The following is a 19,819-nucleotide window of genomic DNA, read 5'->3' on the forward strand; positions in this document are numbered from 1 at the left end:
TGATGCAGCATAGACCACGCAGGGTGCGTGTATAGATGCTTGTGTATGTATTGGAAGTGCGTAGTACTTGTAGCTATTAGTATGGTGGTACGCTGCGCTGAACCGTACTGGTTTGCTTAGCGCTTAGCGTTATGTCTCGGCATATTGCTCTGCAGTTGTTGCAGTCCGATGTTACCACAGAGCATTCTGCAGACGATCTCTTGCAGTGCGCCATCAGTGTGCGTCGGGGACGGCCCCTCAGCGTTCAGTGGCCAGCAGGATTCATGCGGAGGGCTAGAATATGATACCCCCGCGCGAGGACAGACAATCACGACCTTATGCTGTTAAACGGCAGGCTTGACAATTCCCGGACTGAGTTTGTAGTATACGACAGAAGAGTCTTGCGCATTGATCCCCAGATAAATCTCGGATGGCTGTCCGAGCTCTTCAAACGCACTTTGCAGCCTATAATCACGGTCAGCAACAGATAGAACCACAAGTTAGTGTTCTTACCATGATATTGACAGGGACTCTGAGAGCAAACAGGGAACGACACATAGCAGTGGGTCCTGGATGGGAGATATACATTGACGGTTACGGTGTTATCCCAACGCTATGACTTGTAGCTCACCGCCCTGGGTCTGCGTCCTCGCAGAGCGCCTCGAGAACATGTCTTCAACTCAAGCACTTCGAGATCGGTCCATTGCTGGGCTGAATTTTTGCGACGCACGTTCAGCGACCGCGCTAATGATGGTCGTAGTGCGTACTTGCCGTATAGAAGGTCGTTATAGGTCTGAAATAACGCGCCAGCAGCTCTAGGATATTTGTCGAGCAGGGAGGACAGGGCTTGGTACTGCCAGTGGACATTTAGCTTCATATCAAGCAGAGCAGACGGGGAATACGTACGGAAGGATGGCTCTTCGTGGATGTGCTCTGTTCAGACATCAAAACTCTCCCCGATATGTTGCTTATGATGTATTTTTCTGAGGAGAAGTTGACTGTTTTCGTGACGGTATTAATAAGTATAGGACCACGTGGTTGGGACTGCGTTTCTGCGAACGCGTCGCGTTGCCGCCACCACTGTGACAAGGGTCGCAAGACCGCGCCACACCTCATAACGGCTGGTCAAAAATCGCATCACTGCAGTGCAGAATTGCGGCACGAATTGTGTTTACTTTATCTTGTAGTTATCAGGTGCGAATAAATTCACGAATTTTGAGCCGCGGACCTGATCCATCCGTCATCCAATCACAGGCAAACCTCGGGCTGTTCCTATCGTTCTGATTCTCCTGGACTCTCGAAATTATCATGCCATGGCGCTCTCCTTTGATAACTTCAGAAATCCTGAACAAGATATGCACGGAACTATTGTACGACAAGGACACTCTCCAAAGCCCCGCACTGCTATCGGTCGCGAGAACCTGCTCGCTCTTTTACGATTACGCCATGGAGCTGCTATGGAGTGTTCTTCCCCACCTCGGCCCTTAATATACACGATGCCGCGCGATTTGTGGATGGTGGAGGTAATCTCTGAAGCCGCCTACTCCTGGAGACCGACCCGCATCATCGTATGGTCTGGCTATTTCTGGTCACAACTAACATGTTGATTATATTCCTCAGTCCTTTCTCAGGCCCCTACTGCCAAGTGACTTTGCGCGATTTATCACGTACGATTCCCGAGTCAAGCAGTTGGGTGGCGAATCCAGCTTGATTCTATGGACGTCCTTGCGTAGATGGGATGTCTCTTTAGAGGTCATGCGAGCGTTCAGCAAGTTTCGACCACTGCCCTCTCTTCTTCCGTATTTGGAGCATCTGGACTGGATAAGTTCAATGTTTTAGGACCCGGACGTTCTTCCTTGGATTCAAATTCTACTTGGATGGAAACTCAGGAGTCTTCAACTTGCGGCGAACAGTAAAAGCGAGGAAGAGACAGTTGCCTCATTAAACGGCCTGCAGAAGAAATGTCCTGAGACCCGGAGGCTGATTATCGACCAGGCGCGCTCTCCTGTTACACATGCTGCGTTGACAGAGACCCTCTGCAGCTTTCGACTCCTCACGAGCCTCTACTGTCCATTCTTACATCTGGCTGTCGGCGCTATAGATCTGTTACATCTCGCGTCCCTTCCCACCCTTCAGATTTTGACTGCAAATTTTTATATGCTTCCTGACGCGGACGAGCTCTCATCTCTGTATCACCGTCCGGACCCTCCCTATCCTCATGCTCATAATTGGCGCCATCCGTTCCTCCAGGCTGGCCAGCCTAGAAGCGAGAGTCGAACCAGCCTTCAATGACTGACCGCAACGAATTGAGAATCTTTTCACTACTCTCGCGCAGCACAAGTCGCGCGGCATGCAAGAAAGGCTGATGTTCAATTTCGACGTGGCTACGCAGGCGGACGCGTCCAAGCATGTCTTGGGGAACCGTGTTTTTGAACCACTCTTCCGAGTCAGGAACTTCGACGTGTCCATAAATTGCATTCTGGATTTTGACGACGATTTTTTGGGTGCTATGTCGCGCGCATGGCCGGCCCTCGGGACATTCGAATGTAACATCTACCGTCGCTGGGGGCCTGGTAAGCCGCGCGCAACGGTGGCAGGACTCATCCCGCTCGCCCAGAATTGCCCCGACCTATTCTCTCTTGAGCTGGCGCTCGGCATAGGCCTGAAGAGAAAGGAGATTGATCTCGAGAAGCTCCCCGGGGGTGGGATGCACCACTCTCCCTTAGAGAATATGCAAGTGGGCTTTTCCGTTGTCAGCGATACTGAGGCTCTCGCTGCATTCCTGTCTGGCCTGTTCCCCCAGCTATGGTTGATTGGCACCGGTTGGCCCGTCGAGGAAGACGAAGACGCAGAATATCCTGAAGAGGAGTGGGAGAAGGGGAGGGTGTAAGCACGTCCAAGACCTGTTAAATGAGTTCACCAAGATCCGTAAGCAGGAGCATAACTGGATGGAGTCACAGAGATCCTCGCCGTCCCCTACACCTCCCCCTCAATCTCCGGATGATGAGGCACTTTGAATGCGTTATCGAGCCAGTCTTATTTGCGTTTGTCCAGGTGAGTAATGTCTCAGATTCAATGATCCAGGGCAGATTTTTGTACTTACTAGTGAAACCACCCCTCGCGCCTTCCTCTTTCAAACGGTAGCATTCATCTTCCGGTGGTGACCTTGATTCGAAAATTGCATTGACGGATTCTTGGTTGTGCAAAGTGATATGTTTGCTATTCACTTACTGATATTTCCTTGGCCGTGCAGGTAGAGGACCACTCGGTACTAGCCAGTGGTTCTACAGTCGTCACTCAGGGCAGTGAGTGCTCTCACACGCTAGCGCTGGTCTTCCTGGCGGCCCGGTGTGACACCGCGCTCTAGACTGGATCCTGAACATTGAAGAACTCTACGCACATTTTCCTCACTACAGTGCGGAACTGCGACATGTCCTGTCATAGTCCTGGGCTTGATTGGTACCGCTTCTAGTGATAAGCTGCACAGAGATCTAGTCTCGTCAATTCGCAGCAAAGCCCATCGGACAATAGCACAGTAATTTCGGTTTCATCATCCATTCATAGGTAGAAACTGATAATACTTCAGCGATTTAGATAATCCTGATATCCCAGAGCAATCGTCATGCCATGGCGTTCTCCTTCGATCACTTCCACTATCCTAAGGAAGATATGCGCCGAATTGCTGTATGATGTCGAAGGTCGTTCCGCACTGCTATCACTCGCTAGAGCATCCACTCTCTTTTACGAGTATGCAATGGAGGTATTGTGGAATATGCTTCCCCACCTCGGACCGTTAATCTACACAATGCCTTCTGATTTATGGAAAGTGGACCTAAAACCTAGAGATGTTTTCTCCTCAAGCCTGACTCATATCATTGTATGATCTATTCCTTCTTGCCATCATTGCCATTTCAGTATTGACATTCCTTAGTCCTTTGTTAGGCCACTAGTTGCAAGCGACTTTGCACGGTTTGTCACGTATGCTCCCCGGATCAGGCAACTGGGAGGGCTCTTCATGATCTCGTATGGGTGTTTGAGGAAATGCGGTGTATCTTCTGATGTCCTTCGAGTGCTGAATGAATTTCGACCACTGTCCTCTCTCCTTCCCAATCTAGAGCATCTCGAATGGACAACTGTAGTGTTTGGGGGTCGGGACATCCTTCCTTGGGTTCAAATGCTGTATGGGCCTAAGCTGAGGTATTTCCTACTCACAACGTATGATCAAGGCAGTGAGGAAGCATGGATCACAACAATGAAAAGTCTGCGCAAGAAATGCCCCGGGATCCAGCAGCTGGGTATTGATATGCTACCCTCTCCTGGTATTCACACTGTGTTGGCAGAAACAGTTTGCAGTTTTCGACATCTTATCAGCTTTGACTGCTTCATCTTATATCTGCATGTCGACTCTCTGCTCCATCCCGCCCACCCTTCAGGTTCTGAGTGTGAACTTCTATATGCTCCCTGATGCCAATGAACTCTCCTCGATCTTAGACGAGAAGCCTACACGGAAGTTCATCAATTCGTGATTTCTCGAAATGAGTATTCAGAGCTTTCCCATCCCCATACTCGTAATCAATGCCATCCATTCCTCCAGACTGGCAGAACTGCACGTGACAGTTGAGCGAGCCTCCGATGATGCACCAGATCAGGCCAGGAAGTTTTTTGCAGCTCTTGCAGAGCACCGGTCTCGCCGCATGCTGCAGATACTGGAATTCAATTTCAACGTGGGAGTGCAGGTGGACGGGACCAAGCACGTTCTAGGAAACAATATTTTCAAACCACTTCTTACCCTCCCGAGAGTCGATAAGCTGGAGATGTCCATGAACTGCGTAATGGACTTCGACGACAATTTTATAGCAGCCATGTCACGCGCGTGGCCAGCCCTCCGCAAATTCGAATCCAATGTCGACCATCGCTGGGGAGAAGGGAAGCCTCGAATGACGCTGGCAGGACTCGTCCCGCTCTCGCAGAATTGCCCCGACTTATTTTCAATCGGGTTGACGCTCGACGCGAACCTGACGGGAAAGGATATTGATTTAGAGAAGGTCCCCAAGTGCGGGGAACACCAGTCTTTCCTAGAAGAGATGCATGTGGGCTATTCCATCGTCAACGACCCCGAGCTCCTCATTCGGTTCCTATCTGGCCTGTTCCCCCACTTGCGGTTCATAAGCACTGCTTGGCCAAACGCACACGAGGACGAGGAGGCAGAACACCCTGACGAGGAATGGGAGGAAGGGAGGAAGTGGGCGCAGGTGAAAGTATATTTCCCGCATGACGATGAGGACCTTTAAACGCTATATCACGCCAGGTTCGTTCCGCTGTTATCCTCGTGAGCTTCCTCCCAGATTCGATGACCCAGCTGTCTTCCACTATTTACTGAATTCGCCTGTGTATCTCTGTTCCACGACAGTGTTCATGTCCCAGTGGTGACCTCGATTTGAAAATGCTCCGACGTGTCCCGTGGCTATCATGCTGTACGGTCTATTGAACCAATAGCGCATTCTTCGCCAATAAATATTATGACGTCCACCATTAATGTTCAGGATCCTGGTTCACATGCAGATTTGTGCTCAAGCTAAGCCCGTACTTCAACATCATTTGGTGATTGAGAAACACACGAACATGGAGATATTTTCAATCCAACAGACCAGCTGTCCTGATGCCTTTTCTCCATTAGATATTCATAGTCTGTAAACGTCAATAAAATCCTCGTAGAAGGAAGCAACTTTGTTGGTGATTTACAAATCAATATCGGAGCGAGTAGGCTAGCCCTTAGTCACGGTAGTACTCGACTGCCAGCGGGACGGTCCGTGCACGGCACTGTCACTATGCCACATACGCGTGACGCGACGCGTCAACGTTTCTTTGGTACCTTGCTTCACCAATCCGCGTCGTTCAGGGTCAGTGAGCGATGCTATCGTATCTGAACAGCTTATTCACAAGTGTGAACTGACTGCTATTCGATTATTCATAATCTAGGACGCGCAGGTGTGTTTGGAAAACCATTTAGCGCCAACAGGATTGCCGCGTAGTACGGCTCTGAACCGGCAAGCACTATGCCATGGCGGCTGCGATCTCTGACATCACAGACGTTGAGTAATATATGCGCAGAATTACACTATGATGAAGACACAGATGCTCGGAATGCGCTCCTCTCGCTCGCCAGAACCTGCACCCTCTTTTATGACCATGCTATGGCTCTGCTATGGCAGTCACTTCCACACATAGGGCCATTAATTTTCACCATGCCCGCTGACTTGTGGAAAGTTATTATCATCCTTGGTGACAATAAGGGAAGTTTACCCAACGGTCACTACATCGTACGATGGATTTTGTTCCTACGATTATTCCCACATATCTAAAGTTCCCTCAGTCCTTCGTTAGGCCATTATTACCCAGCGATTTCTCTCGCTTTGTTCTGTACGCCTCCCGGATCAGGCGACTTGGTGGTGACCGGTGGGAGCCTTCTCTGCGTCCCTTACGACCTTATCGTGTCTCCGCGGGTGTCTACTATGCCTTGAAGGATTATCGGCCATCATCTCCACTTATCCCTAACCTTGAATATCTCGGTTGGTCGGGCATGCAGTCTAGGGACCCTGAGGTTTTCCGTTGTCTTCACATGTTCTATGGGTCCAAGCTCAGGACGGTCAAACTCAAGGGTCCGGTCGTACAGGCCGAAGAACAAGCACATGCTGCTCTCCGAGGCCTAGCCAGAATTTGCCCCCAGATCGAGGAACTTCAAGTGAATATAGGGCTATACGCTCGATTTGCGCTCGCCGATGTCATTTGCGGCCTTCACAATCTCACCCGACTCTGCTGCGAGGATACAGCCATATCTCTGCAACCGATGATGCACCTTGCCGCCCTTCCTGCCCTCCAAATATTATCCATCAATGTTTCTGCAATCTCGGATCCAATTCAATTATCTTCCACTCTGGACGATGGCCCGCAAGGAAAATTTGTTGCTCTGCGGCGCCTGTATATCTCCGCGTGGAGCGTACCTATTCTCACCGCCTTCTTGAATTCCATTCGGTCCTCGAAGATGATCGAATTGACCACGGTGGCACAGGAAGCCACCTCGCCCGAAGTCGCGGAGGAGTTTTTCACGGCCCTCTCCCTCCACTGCTCATCCAAACAAATTCGGCTGCTCTCCTTCACCTTCAACGTGAAGCAGGCGGACCAGGCGGACCAGGCGGACCAGCCGGAATGTGCGCTCACAAACCGGACCTTCCTTCCCCTTCTTGCGCTCCCACGGGTAAGGAAGCTCGTCATCGACGTCAATTGCTCCCTGCATCTCGACAACGACTTCCTCGCCTCCATGTCGCACGCATGGCCCTTTCTATGGAAATTTGAGTTTGGCCTTGTTCGTCCCTGGGTGCAGAGGTCCCCGCAAGCAACGCTTGCCGGACTCGTCCCGTTGGCACAGAACTGCAAACATCTCTTGTCCATCGGGATGGCGCTTGACACACGCCTCAGAAGGAGGGGTTTCGACCTCGAGAGGCGCCCTGGACTCGGGGTGTGCAGTGCGTCACTGCAGGATATACATGTGGGCGGCTCCATGGTCGAGGACCCCGCAGCTCTCGCTGCATACCTGTCCGACCTGTTCCCTAAGCTGTGGTGGATCGGTCATTCGTGGCCCTCCGAGGAAGATGAGGGGGAACACATCCAAGAGGAGTGGGAGATGGCCGAACGATGGAGGGAAGTCGGACGCCTCGTGAAGGCATTCGTGGACATCCGCCAGCAGGAGCGGAAGTGGGCCGCCAGTGCAGACGCTCAGATGGCGACATCCAGTCCGTCTCCGGGGCACTCCCCCATGGAAGAGTAGAGCTGAAGATTGTGGTCTGCGCGCCTTGATATGGTGCCGTCGACCGGGCTGGTGAGTTCGATTCAAAGCATCTGCTGTTGTGACAGTGAGCACAACTTGCTAACTTGCTGCGTGTCCAGGTCTGGGAACAATCTCCATGCATTTGATTTCTGTTACCAGAATTATTCACTCTGCGGCCTGATTTATTCTGTACGTATTGCTTGCTTGGCTGTTATCATACTACCTCCGAAGTATGCAAGTCATCTCTTGAATGGGGTACCTCCGTATGTAGGCGTTGCCTGTTCCCACCAACAGTATCCGATATCCATCCGGGTCATCGTCAATCGTCGTCCAACTGAGGTATAATGCTGTAAGGCAGCTGATCACCTCTCCGTGCCATGTCCTAGCTAGATCCCGGAGCCCGGTTCCATCGTGAGGGTTCTCTGCTGCATATTCTATTTGGGCCAGTAACGAGAAGCGTTGGATATACAACGTTAACGTACGCAAAGCCGTGTTGTTCCGAAGCCGACCAGAGACGCTCCGTGAAGCCGCAAGATCCGCAAATCATAACCGCCGAGCTGTCATATTACAGCATGGATTGCGAATGCTTTATTGGAACGGAGAAAACAGGCGCGATTCTTATCGACTGATCAACGCGCTGGACGTTGGAAGTACGAGAAAACGCAAACCCTGACAGTACTAGTGAACAACGCCGAAGAGGTGTCACCCGGGGAGGATGGATGGCGCACATTCGAGATAGAAGGTCGCGACAGATATCGGCCATCGATAGAACAAGCGTCTTTATGCACACGGGAAGCTAAATAGGTGTCAATACCCGTGAAATATCCGTGAAGCCTATTTTCCAATCATATGCGTGTCCCTTCTCAACGACAGAATTTGACTGCGGAAGGCCCAGTACGGAGCGAAAATCTGGAGGTGCCGTCTCGCGTGCTTCGAAGAATCCGACAGTGCCGGTCAAGCGTGATGTGAAAGATTCAGCATGGGGTGAGGGAAGGAGAATAATTATGCCAACAAATACGCCACCACCAATAAGGGGCTAATACTGCACAAGTTGTATGTCGGAAGCCATAATTGATACCGGATGGTCAGCAGAGTGTATCATCTCGCATAATCACTTGTGGTCTGTGGGGGTATAAATCGGGCCAATGATCAGGGATACCTAAGGAAGCCTATCAAGATCAATCAGTACTGTATGCGAACAGTGTGCGTTACGTACAACAACGGGTGTCCGACGAACGAGTGTGACTTATCTGCATCCATCGACCGTGAATTTCGCTGTGATTGTCTTGTACGCACCCCAGATCGACCATGGCTAGAACAGGTCTACCATAACGTACTTCTGAGATTCAATAGGTGCTCTCCGATGGAGAGTCTGGAAGCTGCGAGCAGCACCTTGAGTTCATGCCGTTGCAGGGTGATCTGGATGTTCCGACGACTCGTTCAACTTGTGACCTGCGGAAATATAGACCAGTATCGTGATCAAGATCCTATTGTGTTGACAAGGGAAAAGGGGACGATAAAGGCGGTGCGTGTTTGGTGATGGTATATCGCTGCGACAAGTGAGGCGACAACACGCCTTTCGCACATCAGAACGTCATTCAGAAAATCACAATAACACACAAGGTGGAAATTGCGCTCACAAACAGCGAAAAATGATCTCTACATGAGCATAGGGTGTGCGTCGATCTCTGAAACAGGTCCCTGGGCTTTCAAAGGAGGCACTTGAGTGAGTAGATGAGACATCGCCACCGGCGTGGCTGCCAATTCACTTGACTTACCAAAAATAGGCTAGTCGCTCATTATCTAAGCCACACGCCCTTGCCTGCCACACCCTCTTGATGAAGTCTCTCCCACCTTCCAAGTACTCCGTCTCGTTCAGCACATCGTTCAGCACGCATGTTTGTTCCATACTCCCGAGAAGCTATTCCCTTACACAGAGAACGCTCTATTAACAAATCTTATCGTTGCCTCCGAGAGTGCTGCTGGCCAGTATTCAGTCTCGCTTCTAGCTTTTGGATTGCCTGAATCTTCTTGAGCTCTGCTTCGCCATTTCCCTTTGCTTCCTCAAATGATCGCTCTGCCCTTGTCATCCTACCCTCCTTGCGGTCCCTCGATCTGATACTATGTGTCGAGCCGTACAACGGTCGGTCATCTGCGTGCAAGAAGACGGATCAAAGCTATACGGTCTATTAGCCTTTGACATCCCCTTTTTGTTGGATGCAATCTCAATGAGATAATGATCGGTGATTGCAGTTCAAACGTTGTCGCTTCTAACTCTTTGAACTCACTGCCCGCACCGTCGGCCCAATTTTACCTTGTAAGGTCGTATCCGTTGTCTTCACCCTTCTCCTTTTACAGCAGAACCTTGCTCGAGGGCGTGGATTAACATATCCGGCTTGGTTTTGAGAACCAGGGCATATGAACTTCGCCGACGAACTCTGTCTCATACTTCACTCTATGCCAGTGGATCCTCTTTTTGTTTCGACTAGCGCCTGTAAAATGGACGCTCCGTGCAGTTCTGGATGGCCGCTGACACGTTTCATCTGTGTCCTGTTTGAGGTAATTGTTAACCTGGCCGTTCCTCTGCTTGAGTTGATCCTGCAGGGCATTTTCAGCGTAGGCGCGAGGTTCCGCCACGAAGCCAGCGTCAGGGGTAGCGTGTAGGTGAGCAAGACTTAATTCCGACATCTGGTTTAATTTCCCCAAGGTCCGGGACGCTTTGTTCTGATGCACATCGGTCATCTGAATCGATGGGGCAACTCCGCGATAAATCTGGAGAGACAAGACGCTGCCCCTCCTTTTCCTCGGACGGGGTTTCGGTACGGTGTGCTTGGCGCTGTCCCTGTTATCATCGGCAGTACGCGAATAGATCAACTTTGGCTTGTACTTAGCGCGTCGATGGGGGTGAATTTGTCGCTCTTGAATCGCGTGAGAAAGAACGTGTCGGATATGAAGGGGCTTGTGTCCGATGCAGTGAGTTTGTCTTTTGCCATGTTTTTGGAAGAAAGTGGGAGAGGATTGGGGCGAATAGGCGGCCATCGATTGGGCGCAAAGCCGCAAAGGGATGTGGAGAGGGAGATATGCCGCGGGCGATTTGCAGCTCGTCTACTAATCACTTCATCGACATCGATAACACAGTCTAGAATCCGCTTCTAACACCTTGAATTCTGTCGAATTTGGGAAGAAACACTTCAACGACCAGATGACGCCAGATCGGATCAAGATCCGTACTCCGCCTCCGTACTAGTATAAGTGACTAGCCACAAGGCCGAATGGCGTCCCTATACCTCCTCGACCACATCACTGTTATCGCACTGGAATATGGTGAGTTCTATACCACATGCTCACGTCTCATTTCACGACCGTTTTTATCCAGGGTGTCACAGTAGACGTTCTTCAGCCCGGCGATGGTGTCACCTTTCCCCGCAAGGGCGGTATGTGCGGTCATTTCGCTCTAACGCAGCGCTCACTTTCGCGCAGATATTGTCACAATGCATTATGTTGGGACCTTGTTGGACGGCCGGAAGTTTGACTCCAGCAGAGATCGGTCCGTCATTGTCCATCCTGAACCGACACATTCGCTCACGCGCTCCGTGTAGGGGTCAGCCATTCGAGACAGAGATCGGCGTCGGCAAGGTCATCAAAGGGTGGGACGAAGGTACGAGTCGTACACTTCACCCTCGTAATGGCTGAGGATCAGTTAATCGCTCTGTTATCGACACCATCAGGCGTACCACAACTATCGTTGGGCGAAAAAGCGATCCTCACCGCGACACCCGATTATGTGAGTTCCCCTTGTCGTGTCTTCTGATCCACGGTTGATTGATGCATCCCGTAGGCATATGGCGCGCGGGGTTTCCCACCTGTCATTCCCCCGAATTCGACACTGAAGTTCGAGGTCGAGTTACTCAAAATCAATTGATTTCTGAGTGCTTCTTCGGGTTTGGACTTGTAGTCTGTACATATGTTGTTGGGCCGGGCGATATTGTTGTGACAGTACCATTGTTTCATATTACGCGCATTGTTCTGTATGCCCACCGTTTACGTCCTCGTCCAGTCAGATATTGTAGCAGTGTGGCTTGGTGGGGGCCCCGCCAGCCGGTCGCATTTCGTAATCGATGGATAGGGAGCACCATCGATGGACGAGTGTGATCAATCTGTGTATCTCTATGTGCGGTTGGGTCGGTGGACACTGCACGGTGCACTAGTACTCTCACTACAGATCACAGAATGTCTACATGGATGATCACGTGCTGCGCGTAAGGGTCGCTGAAGTTTCTCCGTTCCGCTCTAAGTACTGCAGACCAACGAGCAAGTCCGCCTCTCATACACGTATCTCTCCGAGGTCTGCAGGTATCCGATTGTATCTTCGCCCAAAATGTCCTTATCCAAAACATTATGCCGGGCCACTCTACATGATCGGGAAGTACAGCCTCCGAGTCTACGCAGGCGTACACACGGGCAGCTCTCACTGGCAGACCTTGTGAGCAGTCTCGTGGGGGAGCCCTCGAGCTATCTTCATTGTCTATCGCGAATCGCTGCTAGCAATTCAATGTGATGTCGTTCTTTGGTCTGTCGGAATTCTGGGCACACTGGCTCCTCAGCTTCACAATTTATTTCGCCCCGCTGTGAGGACTCCGGCGGGCGTACCTTGTGTCGCAGACGTGAGCTCATCCTTCCAGCTTCGATGGACGCGCTCCAGCTCCTGCAGTATTGTCTCTACTGAATAACCTACGTCACCAGCGGGTCAACACAACGTCCCCGTGTTCTCATGTCACGTACTACAATCTCTACCTGGCAGCTGCGGAGGTGCGTCACTTGCTGCATTCTGACGATCTGCGACGATTGAAGAGAACTTTGTGTGCATGGTCTGGCATTGACGGTCTGCCTCGGCCCTCGTAATGGCTTCTATCTCCCGCCTGCGTTCCATCTCTTCGCTGCATTCTGCGACCTGCCGCTGCGTTTGAAGCAGCAGGTCCGTGAGCTCGGACAGTTGCACTTGCAGGGACAGATCCAGGTGATATGGGCTGTCATGGGGCTCAGCCATTTTCTCTGCAGATGATGGCCTGCAGCTGGATAGTGGAAACGATACACCATCTCAGCGCAACTTCGCGTGTCGAGGTGTGGGCACGTGTTTGGACACGCATCACGTGATGAAGACGCGTCGCGTCTGTTTGATGCGACGCCACCGACGCGTCAGGAATAGCCTCCTTTCCACCATGAAGGTAAAAAAAGAATCCTCATTGTGTTTGCGACTGGTTGCAACAGTGATTAATTTTGGATCACTTGGCGGAAGCGAGTGTGATCGCAGCCAGTCCCAGCTACAATGCGCAGGCGGAAGAAAAGTTTTCTCACTATCGCGACCGGTCAAAATACCAATCCGCAGGTCATAAAGCACATTTATCCTCCGTCGCTACAACATTTTGCCAACCATGCTATTCCTTCCTTTCACTCTCAGTTGGCTGGCCCTGCTTTACTTCAACGCAGCTGACGCGTACGCAGTCTACACACCAGTGCACGGAAAGAACAGGACGATAGACGGAAGGGAAGTGTACAACCCGCCGATTATGCGTCCGGACGCGTCTACCACATGGACCGCTGGTTATACGGCCGAAGTCACTTGGTGTGTGCATGTAGGATGGTGTTCCTGTGAACGCAGGCTGAACGGCTACACGATTAGGGATACGACGAACATGCTCAGCGGATCTGCGAGCTCTACTGGGACGATTTTCCTTGGGCACCTCAATGATGGCTCGGACAACGAGCACCTCGACCTTGGTACGTGCGTGTTTGGAGAACGTCACGGGCAAAGTTGAGATGATCACATTGCGCGACAGACAATCCTCTTGCTGATGGATTCAAAATGACCATGGGGCAAATTGAGATTGAAGTGCCTAGGGTTTCCCCCGGTAACAACTACATCGTCGTCTGTGAGCCGTTTCCATCTCCCAGTTTCTTTACCTGCGCTGAATATTGGTTAAAAGTGATGGGAGATTCAGGAAACAGAAGTCCAACGTTTACGATACAATAGGTGTAGTATGCAGATATTCATATTCATGTCACGTTGGAATCTCTGCGCTGCCTGGATTCTCGTTGTCGCCATTCGTGTCACCTCTCAAATATATGAATTTTGATGCGCCGCGCGACAATTCCAGAGACCTCCTGACGTTACAAAGCGATGTTGCATACAAACTACTGTACAAGCATGGTATAGGTACATTACTTAGATCCATAAGTTTCAGTTGCAAGACATATCTATCAAACATACGCGAAAACGAAGAATTTTATGCTAGCTATGCATCATACCCAGGTAAAGACGAACCGCTGGTAGCGCTCGACAGACCGCCCATAGGCGTCAACTTCACGCTAGATCTCTCGGGAAGGCGAGCAATCCGACGAGCAACGCGGTCGCGGGAAGGGCTTGCTGGCATGACCGAATCGTCGCTTGAGAGGTCGAACTCGTCCCCTCGGACGCGCCGGATGGCGGGAGATACCAGGCCAAGTGGGGTAACTTGACCCACATGGGGGTCATCGTCGGAGGATAGATCATTAGGCTTTGTAGGTGATGCAAGCATGATGGAGTCGTCTGCGAATTTACCGTAACAGTCAGAAAATCGTCCGATTGATATCGAGTCAAACTACTCACCACTTCCAACAATTGGTCCATCCAGCACGACCTGCACGAGAGGCGATAATCTTGATGTACTGGGGATGGGCTCGATTCTCAGAGTAGAGCTTTTGCGCTTTTTGCAAGGAGTGCAGTCGAGCGTAAGGAACGTAGTCTCATCTCCCAGCAGTTTGGTAGCAGAGCGAGTTCGCCGAAGGAGTCCTCGAGACTCGTTGGCTAGGGCAGCGGTCCTAGACAACTGAGAGCAAGAGCGGGGTTCCCGGCAAGGTCGTTGACGCTCGAGCCTGAGGACTTCACTGAAGGTAGGAACTTCCACGGCATCGAGGAAGACGCCTTTCCGCTTCTTGCTCGGTTTTGAATATGAAGATGGGATGGCCGTGATGCCCAGCTCAGAAGCCTTCGTCGCCAAGCCCGAGGGAGCTCCCGAGAGCTTGTAAAGAGGCTGGTCTAGACAACCTGCGTTTTGTACCTGGGAAGTTTCGAAGAGTGTGTTTGGTCGCACAGAACTGTCCTGTGGAATATCGCTATCCTCGGTTACCGAGTTGACGGTAATTTCTCCAAGGATAGGTCCGACAGAAGCCACCTCCAGTTTCCTTCTCTTCGGCGCCTTCTCTTCCTGTACTTCGTCTGTCAAGTGTCGCTTGCCCAGCGTGGACGAATCACATGGTGACACCATCGCAATACGTTCTGCGACAGAGGGAACAGCGCGCAGGGGTGTGGCGTTTTCCTTGTCATGGAGGCCGTGCCGCCTAACAGAGGACGACACGTGTCTGGAACCGGAATGAGGAGATCGTCTTGGGGTAAGTAGTGACCGAGTGGGAGATGGGAGGACTGGCGATGAGGACTTGAAGCAGATGGAGACCAGATCCTTCTGCCCTGAAGGCTTCTGCGGCCGTGTCGGTATGGTCAAGGGTAGCGGTCTCTGCGATGACTTCGGAGTTGAGGGTGGACTGACGGCATCCGAACGTCCAGCCACGGCTGGAATCAGCGATCCACAGAAAGCAGGAAGCAATGCGGATAGTGGTTCGACAATCACATCCTCAAGCGGAGAGAGATACTTCTCCGTATCATCCACCTCTTCTATATTGTGTCCTGGCGCCGCATCCGTCAGGAGGAAGCTGCTAGGAGGGATACATTCCAGGCTCGCGTCCATGATAGATAGATCGGCATCCCCGGAAATTACTGCAAGACAATTCTCTATTTTTTCTGGCCAGCCCTGACGAGGTCGTGGCAACTGAGCGTAACTCGCCTGCCAGAACTCATCAAACGTCTGTGACACAGAGCTCAGGTTGTCCTCTCGTACGCTGAATGCAGACTCCAGTAGCGGACCAATGGACTCGAGCGTTGATAGCGAAGATGGCAACGACTGCATCCCGAGCAAAAGTGTCTGATACATCGGGAGGATCTGCAAGCGGTTCATCAGCGGTGCTGGAGGACGCAATGGAGTTCATGCACGTACGTCCATCGAATATTCGTCGGGTGTGAACACCTCGTAGTCATCGGCAATCCAAATGACCAAGCCTTCCTGCAACGTCTCCAACAAATTCAGGGAGAGCTCGACTGGGCAGGCGTCGATAACGCGGGTAAGCGACCTCAGCAGCCACATACAAAAGACTTTGTTCCTAGGCTCGGGTGGATATGTCGAGATCAACGTATCGTTGATGAACTCCATCATGTCAAAGGGTATCTGACGTGCTTCGCCAATCTCCAGATGAGAGAGTAACAGGTCGGCCACACGCGTGGAAGACGCCAATGTTGGTGCATGGTTGGAGGAGATCAGCGAGGACACCAGATCCACGACGGAGACGGAATCGACTCCATAGTCTAGTGCGTTGTCCATCGTGGTGCGAAGCAGGGTATTCCAAGTCTCGAGGTCCTCTGTAGACATCTCCCATGAGTTGGCTTCTCTGCGAGGTATCGTTGAGTACACCCTGTGCCTGAACGAAGTAATGACTTACACGAACGGCACGCCGAGGAGGACGACAGCGGCCTCCCAGGTGCCCGAACATTCCGACAGCTTGTTAACGAACTTCCGCCACACAAGGCATCGCACGTCGTCGGACCAGTTCCTCTCCTGTTTTCTCGTTCCGTAACTGCGGCGGCCCCAGAACTGCTTCAGCTCATAGACGTCGCACACAAATGCGACCTCGGCACACAGGTACGCCCACTGCTTTCTGATGTCGTCCGGGAGGTCCATGTCGTCCACGAGATCAGACTCATGACGGTCGAGGTACATGAGCAGCTTCTCGGCGGGGCCGCTTAGTGCAGACCTGGGGAATATCGTCCGCGCGATGGTCCAGAGCTCACGGATAACGACCAGCTTGAGCACCAGGTTCCAGCGTGATCGGGTAAGGAGTGAGACCCGGCGCTGCACCGGCCGCGAGTCGCTTGTGGGAATGAGCTCAGTGAGCCCGTCGTCCGAGTCGGCGCTGATGTCTAGTGTGCGATCTCGGAGAATGTCGACGAGAACATTAACGATGCATCCTGCGAACCCGGCAGTCGCTTCCTCGTCCCCTGCATCTGCCGGGACGTCAGCCCGCATAATCTGTGGACAAACGTCACAACTAACCCTGCAGAGCAGCGACGTTCGCGCTGAGCAGTCCGGTCCAGATCTCTCCGATCTCAGCCTAAGTGATCGTTAGTAAATAAATGAGCGGGTGCGCAAGTTCAGTTGCAAACGCACGGGTATCTCGCACGGCCAGTATAGCCGTAAGGCACTGAGTCCGGCTCTCCACACTTGCAACAAACCATTGAAGACCCACTCGATCGTTAGCTCGTCCCTCGTCAGCGAACGGACGTCGGCCGGCTGCGGGCAGTCCTCGAGCAGTGGACGTACCACCTGCGGCAGGCTGTTCCACTGGGCAGTGAGCAGCCCGGGATTCGCGGAGAAGAGCCCTGGCGCAAGCAGCTTACGCATGTCCCACTCCTTCTGAGGCTCCTGGTCCACGAGCTGCAGTGTGATTTCGAGCGCATCCTCGAACGTACGCCCGCCCTTCTTCATCATCGAGCGGAGCACCGAGATCGTGCGCTTCAGCGATAGCTCGTCGGTCGTCACCCCCGGCTCGCGCCCAAGCAACGCCCCAATTATCGCGATGCCCGTGCCCAGCTCTACCTTGTCCTGCACGATCTTCCACCCGCTATCCAGTCGCTTGTAATACTGCTTGCGCCCCACCACCTTCTCTGTCCCCGTCTCCTCCAACTCCTCCATCTCGGACTCCTCTATCTCGAACGCCTCCATCTCACTGTCCTCTTCGGACTCGGGTGCATCCTCCTCATCCTCCTCTGTCTGCCCCTCGAGCTCTGCGAGTGGCCTGAAATATGCCCACGTCATGCCGTGCCACGCCATGCACCCGACCGCGCGCACCGTGCTTTTCGGGTGGCGCATCCCGAGCGACAGCAATGCTGTCATCGTCGTCGTCAGCTTCTCGCGGACGAACAGCGTGGGGCCGAGAAGGACAATGAACGCCGCGAGCACGCACCATGCCCACACGGGGCCCTGCGCGGCGTGCGCTGCCTCGGGGGCGTTTAGCGTCGTTCGCAGCGTGCGGATGATGGGCAGGTCCTGCGTCGGACTATGCAGCTTGTCGGACGTCGTCGTGGGGCGTGTGAGATACGCCGCGACCAGTTCAGAGATGCGGGTATGTACGGGACTCGGCGGAAGCGATGCCATGGCATACGCGAACCCGCCGAGTGCATGACAGGCTTGTATCCGCAACGCCAAGGTGGGTGCCAGTAGGTTTGCCAGGACGGAGGGAAGGAGCTCGGTGAATGCTGGGACAAACAGCGCTGGATACGTCGTCGACAAGTCATGAATTGCCTGCGCCGACGTCAGTTTCGCGTGCAAGAGGGTATATGCAGGTACTCACCCTCAGACCGTCACTTGCTGAACCCTTTTTTCCCTCCTTCCCGAGCTCGCCTTCGATCCCGCGCCGTAACGCGTAAGCAATCCGGTCCTTTGCAGGGGCAAGGATTTCCGGGGGCAGTCGCTGTGTGAGGAGCAGCCAGATCGCCAACGCGTTCGTTTTACGCGCGTTTTGCGTCGGCAGCTCGTTCGCCAATGGGATGGCAAGCACTTGCGTCAGAACGAAACCGAGCTGCGCGTCTGTACGAACATAAACGCGTGTTGTCAAGCGAGGACATACTTACGTACCAGTGAAAATCTGGTACACCGCTGGCAGGGTGAACACAACTGCTAGCAGTTTCATGACCGCCTGGCACGTCATGCAGAGATCGCGCGCGTCCTTGGCCTCCTCCCCAGACATGCTCCGCTTCTTCTTCGGCGACTGCTTCGGAGATGGTAGAGAGAAGACCGGCTCGTCCTTTGGTTGAACAGAGGGTGCGGTGGGGTCTACCAACGCTCGCTCGAGATCCCTGACGAGGGCATCCACGAACGCCTCTCGATGATATCTGAGAGGCTGGAAGAGTGGCCACGACGCGTCGGCATCGGTGTTCCCTGGGACGCACGTACGCAAACGTGCGGTGAGAACTGTATATGCCTTGATGAGGTCGGTCATGGACGCGTCTGCAGCGAGGATGCGTGACACAGGACCATCCAAGTAGTGCAAATTGACGAGAGGATCTGAGGGCTCCGGAGTAGCCTCCTTCTGGAACTCCTCCTGAATGGGTGGAAGGACGTGTACCGTCTTCTTAAGAATCGATCTCCTCGGCAGAAGTCTGGATGCGCTAGATTCGAAGAGGGTGCTGGAGCGAGAGGAGACTGAGATAGTGTGATATTGGATAGAGTCTGACCACACTACGCGTGAGGCGGTTGGGAAGAGCGCCCACCGATTTTCCTTCTCCTCGCGGTGGGCAGTATTAGGTGGTGTCGGCAGGCCCATATGGGCAGCCATTGACGAGGAAGATGCCTCTTCTCTCGCATCTGACGCGTTCTGAGTACCGATGGTAAGTCATACATGGCACGCCTGTTCAGTTGTCAAACTGCTTACCGTCACCGTGCTCTCCACAAGAATACGTGCGTCTCTACCCATGATTGTAACTATTTTTTTGCGTCACGCGGAAACCGGAGCGGGCGGACAGGACGGTGGAGGGGAGTAGGAGGGGAGAGGATGAGAGCGGGGTTCCTGCGGCCACGGCCGAATTAACAATGTTGTTTGCACCAGTTGACGCGAACCAACGCGTCGCGCGGAGTTCACGTGAGCGTTTCGCGACTCAAGAACTTAGAAAATCTGGAACATAGCGCCTACTCGCGGTGCAAAAATGTTTATGAATTGGAGCCACCGTTCATGAAAAATCGTGTAAGGAACTCATTCCCAGATGCATTTTCGGAGAGGGAACTAACGGGAATCCGACGGGTGTCGTCGTAGACTATTTATCATAACCATTTCACTATCACCGCTACTAGTAGCCAAGACCCTTTTCTTGGAACC

At 52.6% G+C, this 19,819-nt stretch overlaps 7 protein-coding genes across 7 annotated transcripts; 4 read left to right on the forward strand and 3 right to left on the reverse strand.

Moving 5' to 3' along the window:
- Nucleotides 1-323: 323 nt before the first annotated feature.
- On the reverse strand, nt 324-924 carry SCP_0700280 (Probable tRNA-splicing endonuclease subunit; the record flags this gene model as incomplete). The annotated part of the gene is made up of 5 exons (XM_027759960.1): nt 324-444; nt 493-548; nt 611-690; nt 751-832; nt 886-924. 5 exons carry the CDS (start codon nt 922-924, stop codon nt 324-326), a joined length of 378 nt encoding a protein of 125 aa, XP_027615761.1.
- A 1,405-nt stretch (nt 925-2,329) lies between these two features.
- Nucleotides 2,330-5,270, forward strand: SCP_0700290 (hypothetical protein; the record flags this gene model as incomplete). Its single annotated transcript, XM_027759961.1, has 2 exons — nt 2,330-2,865; nt 4,574-5,270. The coding sequence occupies 2 exons, from the start codon at nt 2,330-2,332 to the stop codon at nt 5,268-5,270; spliced, it is 1,233 nt and encodes a 410-aa protein (XP_027615762.1).
- A 954-nt stretch (nt 5,271-6,224) lies between these two features.
- Nucleotides 6,225-7,804, forward strand: SCP_0700300 (hypothetical protein; the record flags this gene model as incomplete). The annotated part of the gene is made up of 2 exons (XM_027759962.1): nt 6,225-6,299; nt 6,353-7,804. 2 exons carry the CDS (start codon nt 6,225-6,227, stop codon nt 7,802-7,804), a joined length of 1,527 nt encoding a protein of 508 aa, XP_027615763.1.
- Nucleotides 7,805-11,125: 3,321 nt separating this feature from the next.
- Nucleotides 11,126-11,726, forward strand: SCP_0700310 (FK506-binding protein; the record flags this gene model as incomplete). The annotated part of the gene is made up of 6 exons (XM_027759963.1): nt 11,126-11,128; nt 11,181-11,238; nt 11,285-11,351; nt 11,404-11,462; nt 11,533-11,588; nt 11,643-11,726. 6 exons carry the CDS (start codon nt 11,126-11,128, stop codon nt 11,724-11,726), a joined length of 327 nt encoding a protein of 108 aa, XP_027615764.1.
- A 596-nt stretch (nt 11,727-12,322) lies between these two features.
- On the reverse strand, nt 12,323-12,851 carry SCP_0700320 (hypothetical protein; the record flags this gene model as incomplete). Its single annotated transcript, XM_027759964.1, has 3 exons — nt 12,323-12,387; nt 12,455-12,535; nt 12,587-12,851. The coding sequence occupies 3 exons, from the start codon at nt 12,849-12,851 to the stop codon at nt 12,323-12,325; spliced, it is 411 nt and encodes a 136-aa protein (XP_027615765.1).
- Nucleotides 12,852-13,371: 520 nt separating this feature from the next.
- SCP_0700330 (hypothetical protein) lies at nt 13,372-13,835 on the forward strand (the record flags this gene model as incomplete). The annotated part of the gene is made up of 4 exons (XM_027759965.1): nt 13,372-13,427; nt 13,485-13,582; nt 13,642-13,734; nt 13,789-13,835. 4 exons carry the CDS (start codon nt 13,372-13,374, stop codon nt 13,833-13,835), a joined length of 294 nt encoding a protein of 97 aa, XP_027615766.1.
- Nucleotides 13,836-14,097: 262 nt separating this feature from the next.
- On the reverse strand, nt 14,098-19,420 carry SCP_0700340 (predicted protein; the record flags this gene model as incomplete). The annotated part of the gene is made up of 9 exons (XM_027759966.1): nt 14,098-14,390; nt 14,451-15,837; nt 15,892-16,339; nt 16,391-16,952; nt 17,002-17,059; nt 17,116-18,249; nt 18,299-18,534; nt 18,583-19,321; nt 19,379-19,420. The coding sequence occupies 9 exons, from the start codon at nt 19,418-19,420 to the stop codon at nt 14,098-14,100; spliced, it is 4,899 nt and encodes a 1,632-aa protein (XP_027615767.1).
- Between the last annotated feature and the right edge of the window lie 399 nt (nt 19,421-19,819).

The sequence above is a fragment of the Sparassis crispa genome (assembly GCF_003851025.1).
Source record: "Sparassis crispa DNA, contig_000006F, whole genome shotgun sequence".
Lineage (NCBI taxonomy): Eukaryota > Fungi > Basidiomycota > Agaricomycetes > Polyporales > Sparassidaceae > Sparassis > Sparassis crispa.